This window comes from Balaenoptera musculus, chromosome 11 (assembly GCF_009873245.2).
Source record: "Balaenoptera musculus isolate JJ_BM4_2016_0621 chromosome 11, mBalMus1.pri.v3, whole genome shotgun sequence".
Classification (NCBI taxonomy): domain Eukaryota; kingdom Metazoa; phylum Chordata; class Mammalia; order Artiodactyla; family Balaenopteridae; genus Balaenoptera; species Balaenoptera musculus.
In genome coordinates, this window is record NC_045795.1 from 101,405,936 (window position 1) to 101,428,907 (window position 22,972).

The 22,972-nt window shown below is 55.0% G+C and overlaps 1 protein-coding gene across 1 annotated transcript in view; it reads left to right on the forward strand.

The window, feature by feature from the left end:
- The window catches only part of NUP210 (nucleoporin 210), a 108,669-nt gene that overhangs the window by 15,725 nt on the left and 69,972 nt on the right, over positions 1-22,972 (forward strand). Inside the window, exons 2-7 of the mRNA XM_036870138.1 lie at positions 2,587-2,723; positions 4,077-4,208; positions 10,896-10,992; positions 13,801-13,951; positions 17,180-17,312; positions 22,333-22,491. Coding sequence (XP_036726033.1) covers positions 2,587-2,723; positions 4,077-4,208; positions 10,896-10,992; positions 13,801-13,951; positions 17,180-17,312; positions 22,333-22,491 — 809 coding nt within the window. The remainder of the gene's footprint in view (positions 1-2,586; positions 2,724-4,076; positions 4,209-10,895; positions 10,993-13,800; positions 13,952-17,179; positions 17,313-22,332; positions 22,492-22,972) is intronic.

The following is a 22,972-nucleotide window of genomic DNA, read 5'->3' on the forward strand; positions in this document are numbered from 1 at the left end:
CTCCTTGACCTCAGCACCCCATCTCCTTGACCTCACACCCCATCTCCATGACCTCACACTCCATCTCCTTGACCTCAGCACCCCATCTCCTTGACCTCAGCACCCCATCTCCTTGACCTCATACCCCATCTCCATGACCTCACACTCTATCTCCTTGACCTCAGCACCCCATCTCCTTGACCTCAGCACTCCCATCTCCTTGACCTCAGCACCCCATCTCCTTGACCTCAGCACCCCCATCTCCTTGACCTCAGCATCCCATCTTCTTGACCTCAGCACCCCATCTCCTTGACCTCAGCACCCCATCTCCTTGACCTCAGCACCCCCATCTCCTTGACCTCACACCCCATCTCCTTAACCTCAGCACCCCATCTCCTTGACCTCGGCACCCCATCTCCTTGACCTCGGCACCCCATCTCCTTGACCTCGGCACCCCATCTCCTTGACCTCGGCACCCCATCTCCTTGACCTCGGCACCCCATCTCCTTGACCTCGGCACCCCATCTCCTTGACCTCGGCACCCCATCTCCTTGACCTCGGCACCCCATCTCCTTGACCTCAGCATCCCATCTCCTTGACCTCACACCCCATCTCCTTGACCTCAGCATCCCATCTCCTTGACCTCACACCCCATCTCCTTGACCTCACATCCCATCTCCTTGACCTCAGCGCCCCATCTCCTTGACCTCAGCATCCCATCTCCTTGACCTCACACCCCATCTCCTTGACCTCACACCCCATCTCCTTGACCTCACACCCCATCTCCTTGACCTCAGCACCCCATCTCCTTGACCTCACACCCCATCTCCTTAACCTCAGCACCCCATCTCCTTGACCTCGGCACCCCATCTCCTTGACCTCGGCACCCCATCTCCTTGACCTCGGCACCCCATCTCCTTGACCTCGGCACCCCATCTCCTTGACCTCGGCACCCCATCTCCTTGACCTCGGCACCCCATCTCCTTGACCTCGGCACCCCATCTCCTTGACCTCGGCACCCCATCTCCTTGACCTCGGCACCCCATCTCCTTGACCTCAGCATCCCATCTCCTTGACCTCACACCCCATCTCCTTGACCTCAGCATCCCATCTCCTTGACCTCACACCCCATCTCCTTGACCTCACATCCCATCTCCTTGACCTCAGCACCCCATCTCCTTGACCTCACACCCCATCTCCTTGACCTCACATCCCATCTCCTTGACCTCACACCCCATCTCCTTGACCTCACATCCCATCTCCTTGACCTCACACCCCATCTCCTTGACCTCACATCCCATCTCCTTGACCTCAGCACCCCATCTCCTTGACCTCACACCCCATCTCCTTGACCTCACATCCCATCTCCTTGACCTCAGCACCCCATCTCCTTGACCTCACACCCCATCTCCTTGACCTCACATCCCATCTCCTTGACCTCAGCGCCCCATCTCCTTGACCTCAGCATCCCATCTCCTTGACCTCACACCCCATCTCCTTGACCTCACACCCCATCTCCTTGACCTCACACCCCATCTCCTTGACCTCACACCCCATCTCCTTGACCTCAGCATCCCATCTCCTTGACCTCACACCCCATCTCCTTGACCTCGGCACCCCATCTCCTTGACCTCGGCATCCCATCTCCTTGACCTCACACCCCATCTCCTTGACCTCAGCGCCCCCATATCCCAGGGCCCCGATGGCACCGGCCTCTGTTCTTGGAGCTCGCCGGCTGCTCCCACCCCAGGGCCCTCCCTGAAGCTCCAGACCTCCGCGTGGTGTTGAGTAGGGGCCTCCTTCAGAGACCCTCCCCAGCTCCATCTACAGTGACGCTAGTGGTCCGCGCTCACGCAACAATGCAGTGTCCGCTCTGCTCCTCCCGGCTTGTCCCATTTCACTCCCCCGGGAACTGCTGTTATCCCCGGTCTCAGATGAGAAACCGTGCTCTGACCCTGGGTGCCTCTCCGTCATGCTTTCCCTGCAGCTGTTTATTCCAAGGCCCAAGTGTCCGTGGGAAGTCATCTCACGGATTTTACAGCTCCGTCTCTGTGTGTGTTTACCTGCCCTTCCGCCCACCTTCCCTGTAACCTCAGCCCTGTGCGCTGGGCCGTGTGCCTGTTGCCAAGGTTCCCATCGGTGAGCTCTGGGTTTGTAGGGCCTGTTGGGGATGGAGGTGACCGTCTGGGAGGCTGCCGTGTGCCAGGTCCGGCCTAGAGGTCAGCAGGTACCTGACCTCTCCTCCTCCCCAGGGACCGTAGGCACTCTGTCCACCAATAGTTATTTCCAGTTCCGTGGAATGGTCCTGGCAGGTGACTGTTGAACGTGGAGGTGTTTTCCAGTGTCCCGAGCAGTGACTCTCTGCCTGTGTGATATGTTCAGGGCCGGGGTGGGGGTGAGTTGGGAGGGGAGGTCCACGCCCTCAGGATGTCCTGCTCCTACTAGAGGGGCCTCGGCCGCCTGTCTCCTCTGGGCTTGAAGCTGGTGGAGCCTGGCCCCTCTGTCCTGCGGGTCTGGGGCAGATGGGGCTGCGGCTCTGGCTCCTGGTCCCGGCCCCGCCTCTCCTCCGGGGGCTCCGGAGGGTGAATTCCCTTCTTCTCGCCGCAGGTCATCGACCCGGCCGGAGGTGGCCGGCATTGAGCCGCTGGGCCTGGGCGAGCAGCAGTGCTCCCGGAAGGCCGTGGTGCAGGCCCGCCTGTCCCAGCCCTCTCGCCTGACCAGCATCGTCTTCGCGGAGGACGTCAGTAAGGCCTCCCGGGGCCCCGCGCGGCCCCTGGTGGGGATGGGGGCCGAGGGGCTGCAAACGCCCCACTGAGACCTTGGGCCACAGGGACGGGAGAGCCCACGGCCACGCTTTCCCTTCTCTTGTTGGGTCTGAGGACGCCCATGGAGCTGGGGGGACGCTGAGCAAGCAACATGAGCCCTGGCCCCCCCCCCGCCCCCCCCCCTGCCAGCACCTTGTCCTGCTTTCCCTCCTGTGGAGGCCGGCTTTCATTTCTAAGTTATTATTTGTTACCAAAATAACTCTTAATGGGCGTTGATTCAAAATGAAGAAAAGTTGTGCAATGTTTCACTTCCCCATGTTTCACTTGCCATATTATGGTCGTAAGATGCTTAGAAAACAGTGAATTTTCTGTCACGCTTTTCCCCCACCTAACATGGTATGAAAAGTTTCCCATTTTATTATAGAATTATTTTTAATGGCCGAATAATATTCTTAACCAGAGGTTGTGCTATAAGCATTCCCTTATATGAGGCATTCAGATTGTTTTCAGATGTTTGTTTCAGTGTTACATAGGAAAATAAATAGTTTTATTCAGGGAACAATTTTGGGTTCTTTCAGGTTATTTCCTGCCAAGGATAGATTCCCAGCTTTACTGGGTCACAGCCTATGAATATTTTGAAGGTTTTTGATAACTGGGGCTGAATGGCTTTCTCACAAAGTTAAGGGTGTACACGTAGTTATATGGTGCCTGGAGAACGGTCAGAATGAGTTTGTGTCACAAGCTGTTATTTTTTACATTAGAGGATTCTCCAGGTAATGCCACTTATGTGTCTTATTGATGGAGCAGGTAAAAAATCCGTGTAGACGTGCACACTCTTTTTTTATACTATAGTGTAGTTGATAGTCTTGTGCAAAAACTGCAGTGTAAACACAGACACACACAAACGCACAGATTCCGGGTGTAATTGCTAATCTCAGGGTAGGGACGGGCATTCAGAACAGCACCGTTCTTTGGGGTGCTAACTCATCATACCAGAACCCTTGTCGTTTAGCTCAGTGGTTACACTCTGAACAAAACTCGGAATTCTAGGAAGAGTGTTTTGCACACAGCTTTAAACGCTGGCGCTCGCGGTGGAAAAGTACAAGATGGGCAATGAAAGTGTCTGGAAGGCCCTTACTTCCTGGACGTCCGTGCTGACTCTCGACCCTCGTGGAGCTCCTGAGGGTCGACTCGGTTCTTCCAGCCCCGTTTTTGGGGGTGGGGGATTGTTGGTTTCCCTTGTCTTTGCCAAAGAATAAGACCACCCAACCTATGAGGCGCTGGAGGTGGGGTGGCGGCCCTCCGGCTGACCCTGTGTTCCCGCCCCTGCAGCCACCGGCCAGGTCCTGCGCTGCGACGCCATCGTGGACCTCATCCACGGCATTCAGATCGTCTCCACCACCCGCGAGCTCTACCTGGAGGACTCCCCGCTGGAGCTTAAGATACAGGCCCTGGACTCGGAAGGTGAGGCCGCTGGCCTGGCGGGCTTTGTTTCTTCCTCTCCTCGTGTGCGGCCCGCTCTCCCCCAGGTGGGGCTGCTCCGGCCAGGGGGGCAACGTGGAAGAGGTCAGGACGACCTCTAAGTGGATGCCGGGCCCGTGGTGGCAGCGAGGCCACGGCCACTTCTCCACAGGGCCTGGAGGCCAGCTCCGTGCCTGTGCACAGCTGGGAGGGGCTGACGGGGTCACTGCTGTGAACAACAGAGGCTCTGAGGTCTGGGGCTGGCTTCCTGATCCAGACTGCAGCCTACGCATGCGCGCTTGTGTGTGTGTGTGGGTGTGGAAGAGAGCGCGTCTATGCCGCCGGCCCCACGTACCATCCTTCACTTCGTAGCAGAACATTGGCTTGTTCTGGGCTGGGATTCTTTGTAGAAGGTCTCTTCTGCTGGTTGGCAGACTGTCTTGGCTGTAGCCTGACCTCTCGGTCAAGGAACGAAGGGAAAATCTGTAGGTTAAGGTTCTTGTTGAAGAAAGTAGGTCAGGCAAAAGGCATCTTCCAGACGAAGGATCTTCTAAAACTTCACGTCCAAGCCAGGACTCCCCTTGTCTTTGAAATCTCCCCTGACCACTCTAGCCCCCCTGCCCCGGCTTCTTAATAACATTGTTACAGATCAGGGTTTCTCAGTCTAGGCAGGATTGACGTTTGGGTGGGTAAGTCTTTGTGGTGGGGACTGTCCAGTACATTTTAGGGTGTTTGCCAGCATCCCTGGCCTCTGTGCACCGGACGCCAGTAGCACCCACTGAGTTGTGACAACCAAGAATCTCTCCAGCCATCGCCAAATTGTCCCTTGGGGACAGAATCAGTGTTTCAAAGCATCTGTCTGAGCCTTCCTTCCGCTCTGTATGCATTCATCGGATAAGCTGCCCAGATTCTCTGAACTCCCCTCTGATCTGTGAAACTGCCATAATGATTCTTACCTGGTCACGAGGACCTGGTGAGTGAGTGTGAAGGGTCAGCCCCGCCTGGTGTGTGGTGGGCGCTCAGTGCGCTGGGCGGCCATGGAGTGTCTTCTGCCTTCTGGGTCTGCCAGGTCCTGGGGTACTGCTGTGGTGGGGCGGGCACACTGGGCCTCTGCCCCTAGCATCTCAGGCCGGGGGGGTCCACGTGTAGATCAGGCCCCACATGCATCCCGGCAGGTGCGGTTTGTAATCACGCTGGGTGCAAAGTGTGAAGGGACCACTGGGTGGGGGAGCAACTCCAGGGGGCTTGGAGGTCAGGGGTCAGAACAGTTTCTTAGAAGGCGGGATGTTTGACTGAGCCTCCAGGGATGTGGGGTCTGCCAGGCGGGGACCCCGTTTCATCCTTGAGACTGAAATTGGAGAGGCCAAGGGACGCAGGATGTAAAGGGGCCTTGTGTCAGGTGTGGTCTTGAGGCAGAGGGCACCAAGGAGGGGTTTGTGCAGCGGGCTGATGGGAGCTCGCCTGCCCGACGCGGTGACGGGGGTCATATGCTGCTTACTGGAGCCAGGCGTCTCTGGGCGCCTCACCTGTCCTCCTGACTCGTTTCACTTCCAGGAGCGGAGACTGAGAGAGAACACACGTGCCCACACAGACACACACAGACCAGGCACACACACATGCTAGTCCTTCGTACGCAGCAGAGCCAGAATCTGAGCTCCGGCCTGGCTGGGTCCCGAGTCCACTCTCAGCCAGGAGTCAGCACGTGTTTTCCCTGATGGGCTGGCTAGGAATTGTTTTAGGCTTTGCCGGCCAGACGGTCTCTGCAGCAACTACTCAGTTGTGTCAGCGTGGCTCTAAAACAGTCACAGACAGTGTGGAATGAATGGGTGTAGCTGTTCTAATAAAACTTTATTCACAAAAACTGGTGGGTGCTAGATCTGGCCCAAGGGCCGTAGTGTGCCAAGCCCTGCTCTTAACCTCTCTGGTCTATTTCCTGTCTTGTCACTTAAAAAAGAAAGTTTTGTTTATTTAAAAAAATTGTTATTTTATATTGGAGTATAGTTGATTTACAATGCTGTGTTAGTTTCAGGTGTACAGCAAAGTGGTTCAGTTATACATGTATCTATTCTTTTTCAAATTCTTGCCCCATATAGGTTATTAGAGAGTATTGAGCAGAATTCCCTGTGCTATACAGTAGGTCCTTGTTGATTATCTACTTTATATATAGTAGTGTGTACATGTCAATCCCAAACTCCCAATCTCTCCCCTCCCCATGACCCAAGTTTTGTTTGTTTTTATCGAGATTTATATACCATGAAATTTACCCATCTAAAGTGTACAGTTCAGTGGTTTATTTTAAAAGTATATTCACAAAGTTGTGCAACCGTCACCACTGTCTAATTTTAGAACATTTTCATCACTACAAAATGAAACCCCACACCCATTAGCAGTCAGTTCTTGCGCTTTCCTCTCTCCGGCCCCTGGCAGCCACTCATCTACTCTCTGTGCATATAGATTTGCCTATTCTGGACATTTGATATGAATGAATCATACAGTAGGTGGTCTTTGGTGTCTGCCGTCTTTCACTGAGCATGTTGTCAGGGTTCACCCATGTTGTAGCCTGTGGCGGTGCTTCGTTCCTTTTCGTGGCTGAGTGATGTCCCAGTGTATGGATGGACCACGTTTGTTTATCCATCCATCAGTTGATGGACAGTTGGGTTGCTGCCGCCTTCGGGCTGTTGTGAGTAGTGCTGCTGTGAACATGGGTTCGAGTCTTTGTGTGGACATAGGCTTTCATTTCCCCTGGGTCTACACCCAGGAGTGGAATTGCTGAGTCAAAGGGCAACTCTACATGTACCTTTCTGAGGGACAGCCGGAGAGTGTTTCCACAGTGGCTGTGCCGTTTCACATCCCCACCAGCGATGCGATGCATGAGTGTTCCGGTTTCTCCAAATCCTCACCAACACTTGTTATTCTCCATCTTTTTTTTTTTTTTTTTTTTTATAGTTTCTTCGTTTTTAAGTCACTTTGGTTTTTCCCCTTGGGCAGCTGGTGGACGTGTCAGGCATGGAAGGTGGCTGCCCGGCCTTCCTGTGTGGGACAGGTGCCCTGTGGCCCTAGGGGATCACGTTTCACACTCCTCCCACTCCTAAGGTTTTGGTGGTGCATGTGGCCACTTCCGGGGGGAACCCCGGCTCACCCAGGCCTGCATACACTGGCCTTTCAGGAAGAGCCCAGATCAAGGCCCACCTTTGTGGTACCAGGTGGTTCACTCCCTGCCTCCCTGTTCACTATGAGGGTGTCCCCACCCAGAAGCACTTGGACTAGTTCCTTAGAAATCCCCTCTTCCTTTGTCCTGAGCCTGTATCCTCCCTACTGGTCAGTCTTCTTTGTAAAGATGAACTTGACCTTCATAACCTTGGAGGGCCCCACAGTCTCAGAAGGGATGTACCTTATCTAGGTTAGTGCCTGTTTGGTTTTTACCCTGCTTGTGGCTCAGCAAACATTGTTAGGTGCCCAGCCCTAAGTGCAGTCTTTTACCCCACGAGGGTGGATGATAATCATACATTAGCCCATTGTACAGACAAGGAAGCTGAGGCCTAGAGAGCTTCAGTGACTCACCCAGGGTCATGTAGCCCGTGGGCGGCAGAGCAGGGGCTGGGACTCTTGTCCACTAGGCCACGCTGCCTGTCTCCAACTGCTGCATTTTTCCTGGGCACCGTGGTCTGCACCAGGGGTTGGAGTCTACTTTATTGGCCTGAGGCCATCTGCAGGGTTCCTGCTTCGAGTTAACGTTTTAAGAGTTCTCTCCCAGCCCGCATGTACCTGGTGCCCGGGTAGTGCTGGGCGGCTCCGGTCCCCCTAATGCCCCGCCTCACCTCCCACTCAGAGCACCTTTCACTCCCACTTCCGGATCCCTGCTTTCCGAAGCGCAGCCCCTCTGGGCATCCCCTCTGATATTTTCTCCTCCAGGGCTCTCCCAAGGTGGAGTTTGTCCCTCCTTGAAATCCCTCAGTGATTCGCAGGCCCTGCCTTGGGGCACGGGGCACTTGTTTCTCTTTGTCAGGCTCCGCACTTGGGCAGAATTGGGATCACTTCATTCTTTGTTTGACACTGGATTTTGGGCCCAGCGGGCATCCAGCAAATGTCTGTTAAGTTGAATTGCTTAATGTTTTCCGGCTGCCCTCCTGGGACCAGGACAGGGGGTGCAGCCTCCAGAGACTGGGCCCTGGGATTTCCTTGTTAATATGAGCACTTGGCACACAGTAGGTCTAATAGCTGCTTTAAAAAATTTTTTTATTTTATATTGGAGTATAGTTGATTAACAATGTTGTGTTAGTTTCAGGAGTACATAATAGCTGCTTTTCAAACAGACAAGGCAAAACTCTAGGCAGAAGCTTCTTGAACCGCCCCTACCTCCAAGCCTGCAAATTCCTGCTGAATGTGTGGGTCTTGGAGCCTGTTCTCCTGGAAGGTGCCCTTGCTCACTGTCTGCTCTGGGAGTTGTAGTCAGGTCATATGCCATCTCCTGTGGTTTTATTTTGTCCCCCAGATGTCAGGGCCAGCTTCACACAGGGCTTCGTGCTCTAAAGGTCCCCAGGCTTGGTTTCATGCTCCACTGTTGCCGTCTTGAAATTTTAATAAATTTATTTTTGTACTCGTGTTTTGTGAGTGGGGTCTGATGGGACTTGGAGCCTCAGTGATTTGAGATCCTGCTTCCCTGCCACCTCCCTGCCTCCTGGGCTGGGTTCCTGGCCACCTGTGCCCTGTCCCCTCGTGTCCTGGGTCCTGCCTGTCCTCTCCCTCCGCATCCTTGTCCTGTGACTACGGCCACCTTCCATCCCCAGCGGGGGCCTGGGATGGGCCCGTGTCCCCAGGGTATGTCGGGGTGGAGCGTGGCAGAGGCCATCCCTGTCCCAGGGCACGTCCGTTCTAGAGGCTGCATTTTGGCCGGAGTGAGCCTCTCACCCACCCTCATCTGGTTTCCTAGCATATCCATGCACAGGCTACAGGGGCTTAGTGTGGGCATCAGCAGGGCGGGAAGGAGAGATGCCTGACTCAGTTTCCACAGAGCCTGCTCAGCTAGGACAGTGTGTTGGTCCAGTGGCTGGCAGGAGGGGACCCCTGTAACTGGCACATCCGTGTGTACCCCAAATTGCAGGGCAGGGCCTCTGGGTACCTCTAAGGGTCTGCACTCACCCTAGAGTATCCCTACCCGCCCAGGGGAGCACCCCCTCAGCCAGCCCCATGCCTGGGGCTTTCTCTGTCTCCTTCCAACTCTCCCAAGTCTGACTTGCCTCCTTCTGGTGCTTTCCCTGCTTTTGGAATGAGGAGCCCCAAGTTTTCATTTGCCTAGAGCCCTGCAAATTAGGCAGCTGGTCCTGCAGGCGCACCTGCCCATGTGGGTGAAACTTCTGGAAGCCCAAGGATGCTTTCTGCTCCAGGAATGATCCCACATTCATCCCTCCCCTCACATCCGAACATGACAGAGATGCAGGGATTCTGAGTCTGAAAAACAGAGCTCCAAGCGTAACCACTGAAATGGATGAACACAGGGTTTCCTGTCGCCATTTTCCAGGTTAAGAGACCCAAGGAGGCCTCCCCCAGCCTCGGTCTCCTCGTCCTCAGAAGGCCGTGGTGAACCGTACTTGGCCCTGAGCTGGCTGGCACCTCCCAGGCACCTCGCTGAGGGCACTTTCTCCTTTCGATCTTCTCAACAGCCCTGAGACCTCAGAGGTGGGGTGTGGCCTGACTCTAAATGCTCTGCCCTTTGCACTGAAGAAAGAGCTTTCCTAGGCCCCAGATGCTCTGTTTTGGGGGCTGGCCAGGCAGGAATGTAGATGATGGAGGTGGAGTGGGTGTGGGCGATAGGGTGTGGTGGGGAGTGGGGCAAACCAGCTGGAGAGGCTGAGCCAGCCTCTCGTCACCAGAGGGAGCAGGGTCCAGGCAGCTGGGTCTTCAGACTTTTGAACGTGGAAGTTGGATATATAGTATACTGCATTTCTTAATTTGAAATGATGGGAGCCAGTTAAAAAATGTAAAATCAACATCACCTGGGGAAAAAACAAACCATAGTTCTAGCAGATCAGGCCTTTGAGCCCCCAGTTTTCATCTCCTGCCCTGTTCCCGGGTGTCTGCGTAGCACCAGGTGTTGCACTTACCCTGAGAAGGTGTTTACGGAGGGTTTCAGACCCACCCTGAGTCCTGCTCCTCCGGGAACGGTCGGCCAGTCACGTGCCAGGCTCCACGTGTTCTGGCGTCTGGTCCAAGGCACGCGGACGGCAGCCAGGGCTTGAGAGCCGAGGCCGGCTGTGCGAGCGTCCACCTCCTCCACCCGGGACTTGGGGTCTCAGCATCTCGGCCGAGGGACAAGGATGGGCACATGAAGCCAGACGGCCTGGGTTCCTTTCCCAGCACAGGGAGGTGGTGAGGGGGAGTGAGTGACAGTCTCAGGAACCACCATCTAAACTATAAAGCACTTACCCACGTGAGGGGTGATGGGTGGGCATAGGCAGGAGGTACAGCGGGAAGGACACGGTTCCCCCCGAGAGGCCGGGGCTCACGCCGGCTCAGCCCTCACGGTCACGTGACCCTGATCCTTTAAGCCTCGTTTCCCCTCCCTCCCTCCCTGCCGGATGGAGGCTGGAGGCTGCAAGCAGTGCCGCCTGCTCTGCAGGGGCTGGTGCATCTCCCCTCCCCCTGGCCCCGGGGGCTTAGCTCGGGTGCGCCCCTCTCCTCCTGCTCCTACAGGAAACACGTTCAGCACCCTGGCCGGGCTGGTCTTTGACTGGATGATCGTGAAGGACACAGAGGCCGACGGGTACTCAGACACCCACAACGCGCTCCGGTAAGAGGCGCCTGCCTTGGAAGGGAGGCGGGAAGGGGGTTGTCGCGCGGCTCCGTGTGGGCTGGGGGCTTCCATCATCATCAACCCCGTCCTCGTCCCCCTCGGCTCACACGGTTGTGCGGGAACCTTGCTGCTTGTGCAGCCCACGGGGGTGTGTTCTGTGGGACATCGTCGAGGAGGCTGGGCTGTCCAGCTGCAGAAGAGAAAGCTTGTCCCAGACGATGGGAGCTGTCCCGGGGTGCAGGCGAGGGGTGGGGTGCGGCCCCACGGGGGGTGAGCTAACGGGGAGACAGTCCCGGCTGGGGTGGCCTTCCTGCAGTGACCTCTTCCAGGCGCAGGAGGCTGCCTTTCCCAGCACGGGGGTGGAGGTGGGCCTGCAGGCGGACTCCTTGTGAGACGGACTCGTTACCCATCTTGACTCAGCCGGTCCCCCCACAGCCGTGTGGCTTCTGTAACACTGTCCACGTGCCTTAGGTTGGTAAGGGACGGAGCTGGAACTTGAACTCAGATCTGTATAGATTCTCACAGTGCAATGTGGTAGCCATGAGCCCTATCCTGGCTGTTTAAATTTAGACTAGGTACAGTGGAAAATTCAGATCCTTGATGCACCGGCCACGTGTCAAGGGCTCGTTAGCTGTGTGGCTGGTGTTGACACATGCTGGACAGGGCAGACGTGGAGCATTTCCATCACAGAAGGTTCTGCTGGCCAGTGCTGGTGCAGACCCAAGGTCTGGGCTAATATCCCCTGCTATGCTGCATTGCCTCATGCTGTATTGTAAAAATGTTAAAGAGTATAGTCCCTTTTGGGGGAGGAAGACTTATTTTTTTAAAAACTTTGCAGCAATTTTTAGCCTACAGAAAAGTTGCAAGTGTAGTACAGAAAGTGGACTCCCCGAACCATCTGAGAGCAAGTGCCACCCTGGTGCCTGTAACCCCCAGTTATTTTAATGTGCATTTACTACCTCTGAGGACGTTTTCCTGCACATCAACAAGACGGTCATCACAGTTAGGGAGTTAACACTGATGCCCGCAGTCACCAGACCTCGTTCCAGTTTTGCCAGTTTATCCCAATTGTATCCTTTGTAGCAGAACGTGCCCCCCAGGGTCACCTGCCGCATGTTGTCCTGTCTCTCCTAGTCTCCGTCCGCGTGGGAGAGTTTCTCGGTCCTTCTCTGACTTTTGGGACGTTGCACTCATGAAGACGGTAGTCCAGTTATTTTACAGACCCTCCCCCATTTCGGGTTTATCTGACTTTCCTCCTGATTAGACCCAGAGTTCTGCATCTTTGCAGGAACATCACAGAGGCGAGGTTCCGTATTCTCCTTGCGTTGTATCGTGATTTTGTTGGTCCATCAATGATTTTGTTCGCTGTCATCACTTGGGTAGGGTGGGGTCTGCCAGGTGCCCTGCTCTGAAGTCACTTTCTTACTCCCTTGCAACTGATAAGTATTTTGTGGGGAGTTACAAGTCTGGCCTTTTGTTTACACCTTCAGAAGTCAGCTCAGGGTTCCAGGACACATCCAGGCTCAGCTCACGGCCATTTCCACGGCAGGCACCCTCATGCCCTGACGCTGTGCAAGCCAGGTTGCCCTCTTGGGTCAGAGCTCTTTGGGGGCTGGGCTGTCAGCCTCTGTCTCTGGTTGAGCTGTGGAATTTCTGGGGTCTCAGTAAGCCGGGAATGTGGGCTGTAGGTCCAAGAGACCTGCATTCCGGTCCTGGCCTTGTGATGTCCTGCCTGTGGCCGTCATCAAAGACTGTGACCACCTGAGCACCAGCTTCCTCCTGCAGCAGATGGAGGTGTCACTGTGCCCACCTCTGAGGGTGGCAGGGTGGGCGAGCACGTTGACGGGGTTGAGAGCCCCTCTCTGGGCCCGGCACATACTAGATGTTCAGGGGATGCTGGTTGCCTGCCCCGCTTCATGCCACCAGGCTTGTTTCCTGCCCTGACGGCCCCCGGAGCTTCCAAGCACCCGGTATGTAAGTCGAATGCTGACCGAAGTCCAAGGTGCTAAGGGGTGCTGGAACCAGAGTGTCTTGGATTTTCATAAAATACAGCGTGTGACACCTTGTAAAACTGGGCAAGGAAACAAATTACTGTGTAGTATAGCGTCTGGCAGATCTTGGGGAGAATGAAAGCGTGTCCAACTGACTGCTCTCATTCGGGTGGAACGGGGGGCTTATCTGTAAATCACAGGCTGCCAGGGAGAGACTCAGGCTGGCCCCGCTTACCAGCCTGTGCTCTGGGGGTCGCACCCCATCCCGAATTCTCCCTTCCTTCTCCCCACAGCCTAACCCCAGGGAAGGTAGGATTCGATGTGATTCCCTATTCCTAACACTTGGGGGCGTGGTCATTGAACCATTTCCCAGATGCAGGAGCTGGCCAAGGAAGGGGGCTGGGACGCGTGGGGAGCCCTGAAGAGCCCTTGGCTGGGCCTGTGGTCCTGGGCCTGCTCTCAGCTTCCGTGAGCCTCACCTTTCACGTCTGTGAGACCAAAACATTTTGACTAAGTGGGCGGTCTTCAAATTTCAGTGCCTGCCTTTTATCATAATCACATTGGGATTTTTATAAAATGCAGATCCCCAGGTTTCGTGCAGACCAAGGGCCGGGCCGGGGCCGAGAATCTGCCTGTTTCACAGGGACGTTGGCAATTCTGATGTAGGACATTTCAGGGACAGGTTTCTAGGCAGCACCGACTAGGTCAGCACCCCTAACATGGGGTCTGGCACCACGCAGAGGAGCTTCGGAGAGTGAGTGTGTGAGGTTCCTGGGTTCCACGCATCAGGTCTGACCGCACGTTCCTTTTCCAGCATCCTGACTTTTTTGGAGTCCACGTACATCCCTCCCTCCTACATCTCAGAGATGGAGAAGGCAGCCAAGCAGGGGGACACCATCTTGGTGTCCGGGATGAAGACAGGGAGTTCCAAGCTGAAGGCACGCATCCAGGAGGCCGTGTACAAGGTGGGCGCACGCGGGCACCTGCGCTCCGGGGTGGGATCTGGACGACTGGTTCCCTCACGTATTTAGTAGCAGAGAGGAGATGCCCTACCGCGAACGGTGTCTGGTGTGAGCCACGGCTTAGGAACAGGTGGCCGGGGCACCAGAGCCGCCACCTCTGCAGTCACAAGGCATCTTCTCGCCTCAATTTCCAGGGAGGTCCGGAAGCAGTGGGGTTGGCATCAACTAGCTTATCTTCAGTGAGCTCCCCTGTCCTGCTGTAGAGACACATCCGAGCATTTGGAAGTCCCAGGGTCCTCCAGCCATTTCACCCTGTGCCCCACCTTGAGCCCTGACACTGGTTGCCTGGTCCCACATGTGTAGGGCTCGGACTCCGGAACCCACCCTCCCCACGTCGTCTGGCCTCACGAGCACCTGCTTCTCCATCAAAGCCGCATTTTGGGAGTGGAGGTGGGGCAGGGGCAGACAGGACAGCGAGAAGTGGGTTTAGCCAAGGCCTGGTTCCTTCCTGGTTCTTGTGGGCTCAGGTCTGCCCTGCCTGGGCCTCCTTTGGAGCTGCAGACCTGGGGTCTTCCTCTTGTTTGCCTGGTTCCTGGAGCCCACGCAGGAAGTTTGCGGTACATCTGCTGATTAATTTCTAAAGTGACAGATGAGAATTCGCTCTCTTCAGCGGTTTAGCCGTAGTTTGGGAATCCTGGAGGGTTTTGGAAACATGAGGCAACCACGTCCGGGGCAGTCCTGCAACGTGCCTGGGATTGCAGTTAGTATTTGGGAAGTGTGTCTCCTTGTGTCCTGGGCCCCATGGGGGCACAGGGCTGGGCTGGGACCGGGCCCCCGCTGAGCTGCAAAGGCGGCCTTGTCCTGCCTGTGGAAAGCACCCACCTCGGAGCCCGGCCCAAGGTGGGTGCTCTGTGTGGTGGTTTTTTCTTTTTAATGTATCAAAGATACTATTTAACTTATTGGGTTTTTTCTGTTGAGGTATAGTTGACATACAACATTATAGTAGTTTCAGGTGTACAACATAATGATTCGATATTTGTATATATTGCAGAATGATCATAATAAGTCTAGTTAACATTTGTCACTATATGTAGTTAAAGAGTATATTTTTTTTGTGATGGCAACTTTTAAGATCTATGCCGTTAGCAACTTTCAAATGTGCAATACAGTTATGTTAATTATAGTCCCCATGCTATACAGGACATCCCAGGGCTTATTTATTTTATAACTGGAAGTGGGTACTTTTTGACCCTCTTCACCCATTTTGCCCACCCCCTTTTTGGCAACCACTAATCTGTTCTCTGCGTCTGTGAGCTTGGGTGTTTTGTTGTGTTTTTTAGATTCCACATGTAAGTGAGACCATATGTTATTTGTCTTTCTCTGTCCCGAAGGGGAGGATCTCAGTCAGCACCTAGATCCAGATCCAGAATGGTTAGAAGCCAGACCCTCAGACAACAGCTTTTTTTTTTTTTCTAATTAATTTTTTTTTTTTAGATTTTAACTTATTATTTATTTATTTATTTTTGGGCCGCGTCGGGTCTTCGTTGCGGCGCACAGGCTTCTCTCGTTGTGGCGTGCGGGTTTTCTCTTCTCTAGTTGTGGTGCGCGGGTTCCAGAGCACATAGGCTCTGTACTTTGGGCACACAGGCTCTCTAGTTGAGGCACACGGGCTTAGTTGCCCCGCGGCATGTGGGATCTTAGTTCCCTGACCAGGGATCGAACCCGCGTCCCCTGCATTGGAAGGCGGATTCTTTAGCACTGGACCACCAGGGAAGTCCCCAGACAACAGCTTTTAAAGGACACACATATGTACAGTCCTCTGGGGTTGCGAGCAGAGCCTCCCTGGCCCCCAGAGCCAGGGGATCTGGGGGTGTCTCCTGGGCGGCAGTCAAAGAATCGGGGCTCCAGACAAGGGTGCAGGCTCCTTTCTGGGAGACGCCATGAGCTGTAGTGAGGCAATGGGGGGGTACAAAGATAATGTCCCCAGCCTACGTTCCCCGAGAGCCCCTCTGTAGACCCTACACGTGACAACCCTGAAGCCTGCCCTCCAGGCCAAAGCCTCTTTCCTGCAGGTAGGCCTCTTCCACCTAATGGCTGGGGGGGGTGTCAGTCAGCTGTGTGTGCAGTGTCGGGGGTCGTAGCCCAAGCACTGTCTCTGACTGACGGTCCTGTGGGGCCCAAGGGCCCCCAGGGCCAGGTGATCCAGGGGCATCCCCTGGGCGGCAGCCGCGAAACCCAGGGCACCAGGTGTAAGAGCTGGGGTCCTAGACACGTATAAGAGCCCCCCTCCTAGAGATGCCAGTGCTCTGGAGTGGGGCAGAGGGAGGGCATGAAGGTATGTCCCCCCAACCCCCAAGGCCTCAGGAAGGGTTTACTGTCAGCCCTTAGATGTGTGTTTAATTAGAAGCCGCCCCTCAGGTGCAGCCGTGATGATTAGCTAATGGGCCTCTTTCCAGAAAGATCGGGTTTCTCTGCTGTGCCCTGGGGCTGGTAGCTGATTAAGAACTCTTTCTCTGTTGGTTCTGGTCCTGTGGGACCCAAGAGCCCACGGCTGGGCACCAGAGACGGGCATGGAGACACGTTCTCTGGCAGCAGCTGCCAGAGTCAGGGCACCAGAGGGGGGTATATACTCCTTTCTGTAAGAAACAGGGGTGCTCAAGTGAGGAGAGGGGCTGTGACGGTGCCCTCGCCGCCCCCGTTCCTGAGAGCCCTCTGTGGGCCCCTCTGCGCAGGCAGATAAGCCTCTTTCTCAGAAAGCCCGGCATGTGTCGGTCTGCTGTCTGTGCAGTGCCCTAGGGTGGTGTCCCGCCAAGAATAGTCTCTCCAATAGTCACGGTCCTGTGGGACGCAGGGGTACGGCCCCCAGCACGGACCTTTGGGGCTTTTGTGGGTGGAGCCCCTGGGCCCCTAGTGGCCTCTGTATCCATAGCCATCACTCCTGGCTCCTCGCTTTTCTTTCCGTTTACTTCTTACTATTTAAAATTGAGCTACAGCCTACATACTGTAAAGCGATGTGCTCGGTATACTTTGGCAATGACCTCTAAATGGCTGCCTGCTGTACCACAGGGCTCCCCTGGGGTTCTGGGGTGTCCAAAGGTGCTGCCTTGTGTTCTCACCCTAACCTCCCTGCGCCCACATGAACAGACTGAAAAGTTCTAAAGACCCTCTCTCTTGCTCACACTGACCCCTACTCCGGGCCCACCTCACCTTTTCTCTCTTCCTCATGCTAAGAACGTCCGCCCCGCGGAGGTCAGGCTGCTGATTTTGGAGAACATCCTTCTGAACCCAGCTTATGACGTCTACCTCATGGTGGGGACATCCATCCGCTACAGGGTGCAGAAGATCAGGCAAGGAAAGATTACAGGTGGGTCACCAGCTCAGCTTGGTGCTCATGGCAACGGCTCCCCTTTTGTATCGTGGTGAAATAGGCCTAACATAAAATTTACCATTTTAACTATTTTTAAGTGTTAATTTTAGTGACGTTGATTACATTCACATTTCGTGCAACCATCACCACCATCCATCGCCAGAATTTTCTCATGTTCCCAAACTGAAACCCTGTGCCCATAAAACACTGACTCCCCATCCCCCTTCCCCAGCCCCTGACAACCACCCTTGTGCTTTCTGTTCCTATGAATCTGACTGTCCTCGGGACCTCATATAAGTGGAATCATGTAGTATTTGTCTTTTTGTGTCTGGCTTATTTCACTGAGCGGAATGTCCTCAAGGTTCATCCATGTGGTAGCAGGTGCCAGAATGTCCTTCCTTTTCATGGCCAAATAACATTCCATTGTCTGTATAGACCACGTTTTAGACACTCAGCCATGGATGGACACTTGGTTTGCTTCCACCTCTTGGCTGTTGTAAATAGTGCTACTATGAACATAGGTGTGTAAATATCTCTTCGAGACCCTGCTTTCCATCTTTTTGGGTTTATAATCCCTTTGTTTTAAGAATGTCCGAAGCCATGAGCTTCACGTTGGACTGGGTTTTGCCAGTGGGTCTGCCACTGACTGCTGGGCAGCCTTGGCAAGACACTGCTCCCTTTTGGGCCTCAGTTTCTCTGTTGGAGCCCTCGAGGCCTTTCTGCCTGTGCTGAGGGCAGAATGAATTAATGGACGTGGATTTTTTCTGGAAATTCTAAAGTGCCGTGTACATGTGATGCATTTTCAGTGGTGAGTGTTCTTTTCTTTTTTTTTTTTTTTTTAATTTTATTTATTTATTTATTTTTGCTGTGTTGGGTCTTCGTTTCTGTGCGAGGGCTTTCTCTAGTTGTGGCAAGCGGGGGCCTCTCTTCATCGCGGTGCGCGGGCCTCTCACCATCGCGGCCTCTCTTGCTGCGGAGCACAGGCTCCAGACGCGCAGGCTCAGTAATTGTGGCTCACGGGCCCAGTTGCTCCGTGGCATGTGGGATCCTCCCAGACCAGGGCTCGAACCCGGGTCCCCTGCATTGGCAGGCAGATTCTCAACCGCTGCGCCACCAGGGAAGCCCAGTGGTGAGTGTTCTTAATGCAGCACCAAGGCTCCTAAGGATTATTATCGTTATCATGTTTTTGTTTAGTTTACACACATTTCTTGGTCAGAGCACAGGTCATCTAGTATCTCGGGTACAAGAGTGTCCCACTCTAGGCCCGAGCGCTTGGACGCGTGTCTGGGCAGGTGCTTCCCCCAGGCTGCTGGCTGCTCTGTCTGTAATACAGGGCATCAGTTAAGAAGCGTGCAGGTGCTTCAGCATCCGAGCAGCCTGGGCTTGGTCCACAGTTGGGTCTGAAAGTCTGAGGGCAGTGGGTCTGGTCAGTCATTACTGCGTGGCAGGGCGCTGCATCCCGGGGGAGGCCTCACAGCCGAGGACAGGCCCCTCCTGCCCCGAGGCCCGGTTCTCTCCCACACGGGGTGCCCTGCTGAAGGGCAGTAGACTGGGGGTCCCAGGCGTCCCCGTGTGCTGGGCGTGCAGCGTCCGGCTCTTTTGCACCTGTCAACATGCAGGCGGGTTGTGTACGAAGCTGGGCTGGGGGTCCTGGCCAGAGCCTGGCGTGCACCGCAGACTTTCGGGAAGCAGAGTCTAAAAGCAAAGGGACGGACCTGGGTGTGGCTTTCTGAGACTCTTAAAGGGGAGATGGCTCAGCGGTGGAGTTCTCAGGACCCTGTCCCTGCGTCCTCAGGCGGAACGCAGTGGAGACAAGTTGAAAGGCCAGAGGGCACCCACAGGGGCCTCTCAGAAATACCCTCTCCACCGGAGCACTGTCTCGAACACATTGTGGCCTGATGGAGACAGCCTGGAACATCTGACCGTCATGAGAGTTTCCTAGGTGTTGTGCTTTTCACATTATGACCCAACAACTCTGTGAGGTGGGTTTCATTAATACCCTGTTTTACGGACGAAGAAACTGAGGCACAGAATGCCGGATAGTCACAAAGCTGTCAGGTCCTTGGCCTTAATCACTCCTGCAGGGTCGAGTGGTCCTGGGCCCCAGAGGAGCACAAGAAGGGCTTTCTGTTCTTCCAGGGCAGGGCGCGTGGCCCCTTTGTGAGGGCAGATGAGGGCGGGGAGCTGTGCCCCCACCAGGGAGGTTAGAGGGGATTTAATAAAGAGGGATTCAGAGCTTACCCTTTGGTGCATGGCCCAGATGGACAGCACATCCCAAGACACCCAGAGAACTTTGGGCTTTGCTCACTGACCTACGGTAGAAGTCAAAGAATGGGGCACATGAAAGATATCCCCAGACAGGAAGTAGTTAAGCTGCCTCTCTTGCATCTGTGTGATAATGAGATGGAAAGCGCCTCCAAAAATAAACACACCTACGTGACTGATGGTATCGGGTGCCACAGGGCTGGAGTGGATACCAGACAGATGCTCTGGGGGCACAGATGGGGGAGGAGCCAGCAAAGGTCCACCGAGAACAAGACGTCCGGGTGGAAGTTCACTGTCCATTTGTTTTGATGGGTTGTGTTGTTTTTTTTGTTTTTTTTTAAATTGAGATACAATTCACATCACTGTCATTTTTAACTGGCTGCTAGACAGGAAAGTCAGGGGGTGACATCATTGCAGGGAACATGAATTTTGGCAAGCCCCTGTCTTGCACGCCATCCCGCAGAAGGTTCAGAGAATTACAGGTGAGAGGGCAGTTACCCCAAATTAGTTCTTCATATTTTCTTTCAGTCTTTCCTCCTTAAAAATGTAATGTTGCTTCTTGCCTTCCATATTTTTATTTCCCGACGTCTGCCTGCCTTCCGTTAAGTAGTGGCTTCCTTTCTCTCGGGCCCGTTTACGGAGTCCCTGCTCTGTACTGCGGGCACTGCTGGGGGGCTGCAGTGGTCAGGGGGCTGCCCGGGTTCCTCCCGCCTGGAGCTCCAGTGATGACCTGCAGACACCCCCGCCAGTGGGGCAGGCGAGGGAAGAGAGGGGCCTGGAGGAGGGGTGTCTGTGAGGCCATGGGCCGCGTTCCCAGCACGGAGAGGGGGCACAGCCTTCTCCCCTCGCTCCTCGGTGCCTGGTGCTGGCGTTGCAGATGCGCCCGGCCCAGTAACCAACCTATTAGACAGAACAAGATGTGGGGAGGACGAGCTGGCTGAGGGAGTCGATGTCTGAAAAGAACTCGGGTGACGGGAATGCTGGAAATTACTGGGATAAATTGTGCTGAGGTTGGAAAAAGGACGGGTGTGGGACAGGGGTTCCTGCGTCCAAGACTCAGCTGGTAAAGGACCCATCGCACCCTGAGCCGTGGCCTCCCAGAGCAAGTGCATGCTGGGCTGCCTGATGGGCTGGGCTCGGAGGCAGGGCAGTGGGCTCCTTGTCATTCTGGGCTCGGACCCACCGCCCCCGGAGCTCCATGGTCCTCCCCAGACCCTGCATGGGGTGGGAGTGGGGGGGTTCTGACAATCAGAAGCACATCTCGGGGGTCAGCCAGGGTCGGGAGGGGTCAGAGACCGGGTCTCCCAGGAGAACGTGGGCCTCCTGGCCATGGAAGGGCAGCCTACAGGATGACCCGTCACCCTCAGCGGGTGATAGCAGGGCTGGATTGGGGCCCCAGGAGCAGCCTTCCTCTGCCTGTGGACAGACGGGGACCTTTCACATCCGCAAAGGCTTCCTTGTTCAGTGCCTCTGAGAAGTAGTGAGGTCCTGCAATACAAGAGGTGTCGAAGGGGTCCGCCAGACGAGCCCTCCTCTTCATCGCCTTCGGGCTCTGTAAATAGGGTTTCATCATGTGGTGCAAGATCCGTCCAGAGTCGGTCTATTTATTTCCTAGAAGGGCCTTTTTCATTTGCAGAATGTTAAACAAGGGAGGACGCTAGCGCTTCCTGAAGCAGCACCGAGCAATGCCGCTCTCTGAGCAGTGGCGTTACCTTATTATTTTATTATGACGTGTATCCTTGATGCACTGCTGCTGTGTTCTGATCACTGGGTACATCGTCTACAAGAGTCTCAGCCCAGCACGGCTGGGCTTCCCCATTAGAGACCAGGAAGTGGGTTGTGTGGACTGGAGGGGCTTCTCAGTTGCAGCAAGAGTCAGAATCCCCTGCAGGGCCTGTGCAAACGCAGAGCGCTGGCTGCCCGCCCGCACCCCTCCTCCCCCATCCCCCGAGTTTGGTTCAGCAGGTCTGGGATGGGGCCAGTTATCTGCAGTTTCCCAGGTGATGCTGATGGTCCGGGGAACACACTTTGAGAACCCTCTGTTCCAGGGCAAATTCTTGGGGACTTATTGGAACACACAACAGATACCCTAGGACAAGAGATGGGCAAGTTGACCCCCCCACCTTTCAGAATTCCTGGGAGTTTTGAAGGATGTTCTAGCTGAAACTCCTCCAGGATCCTTGTCCTGGGCGCCTCCCATGGCAGCCCCTGCCTGGGACCCCGTGGTGAGCAGGGAAGCTGTCTGTGGTCCCTGCATCCTGTCCCTCTCTCATGCAAGAGGGCTGGGACGGGGCCACATACGCAGGCACAGTGAGTGGGTTATTTGGAATCCCCCAGAGGACCCCTAGGTCCAGTGAGCCCCACCCTGGGCCCCTCGCTGCAGAAGCAGAGTTCACTTGCTTCCGTGATGAACAGAAAAGGGTCTGATGTTGGTATCCTGCCAGCAGCTGGCAGTTTGAGTCACAGGCTGTGCTTAATTTAAAAAAAAAAAAAGCTGCTCATGGCATCCACAAAAAAGTCATTGCCTCTGAAAATTCATGGAGAGTGTCAGCTTTGTCCACAGGCATGGAGAATAATATTAAAATTTAAAGCACTGAAAAAAAATTAAGCCAAAAAAAAAAAAAATCAAGCAGCTGTACTGACAGCAGGGTCCAGGGATTGGGGTGGGGGGGGGGAGGTGACACTGACTTTTAACATTTCCTGTCTTTGCTCTCTCTCCCCGCTTTGTTCTTCTTTGTTTCTGGGTGGCCAGAACTCTCAATGCCCTCCGATCAGTACGAGCTACAGCTTCAGAACAACGTCTGGGGCCCCGAGGGAGACCCGGGCCGGCCCGTGGCGGTCTTGGCCCAGGACACATCGTTGGTCACCGCGGTGCAGCTGGGACAGAGCAACCTGGTCCTCGGCCACAGGAGTATCCTTTTCCCGGGCAGCGCGCACGCATCTGCGTGTCCACAGGAGACGTGCTGTTTGGAAGTCAAGTCACTTTTCTCCCTGAAAGCTTGGCGAGGCTAAAAATAGCCCCGTTTTCCCTCAAGGTCTGAGAATCAGAAAGGACCAAAATCGCACCCCAGCTGAGCGGAATTGCTCACCTCTGGGGAGACTTGCTGGAGAGGTTTTGAGGTGAGGGGCGGTGGCCGGAGAGGAGCCCCAGCCCCGCCTCCGGAACCTTCTCTGGTCTCATCTGAGGGGCCTGGCCGAGGCTGTTTCCACACCAGGGTGTGGGTTGTCATGTGTCCCCAACTTGTTCGCATGCCCTGGGTGGTCTCCAGGGTCCTTGCAGAGGGCCCCCTTTTGGAGTGGAGGAAGTGCCCTGTGGCCGCTGATTGTGCAAAAGGCTGTGCTGTGCGTGGCCTCGGGCCGGGACCTTCCCATCCCCTCTTCTCCCCACGTGA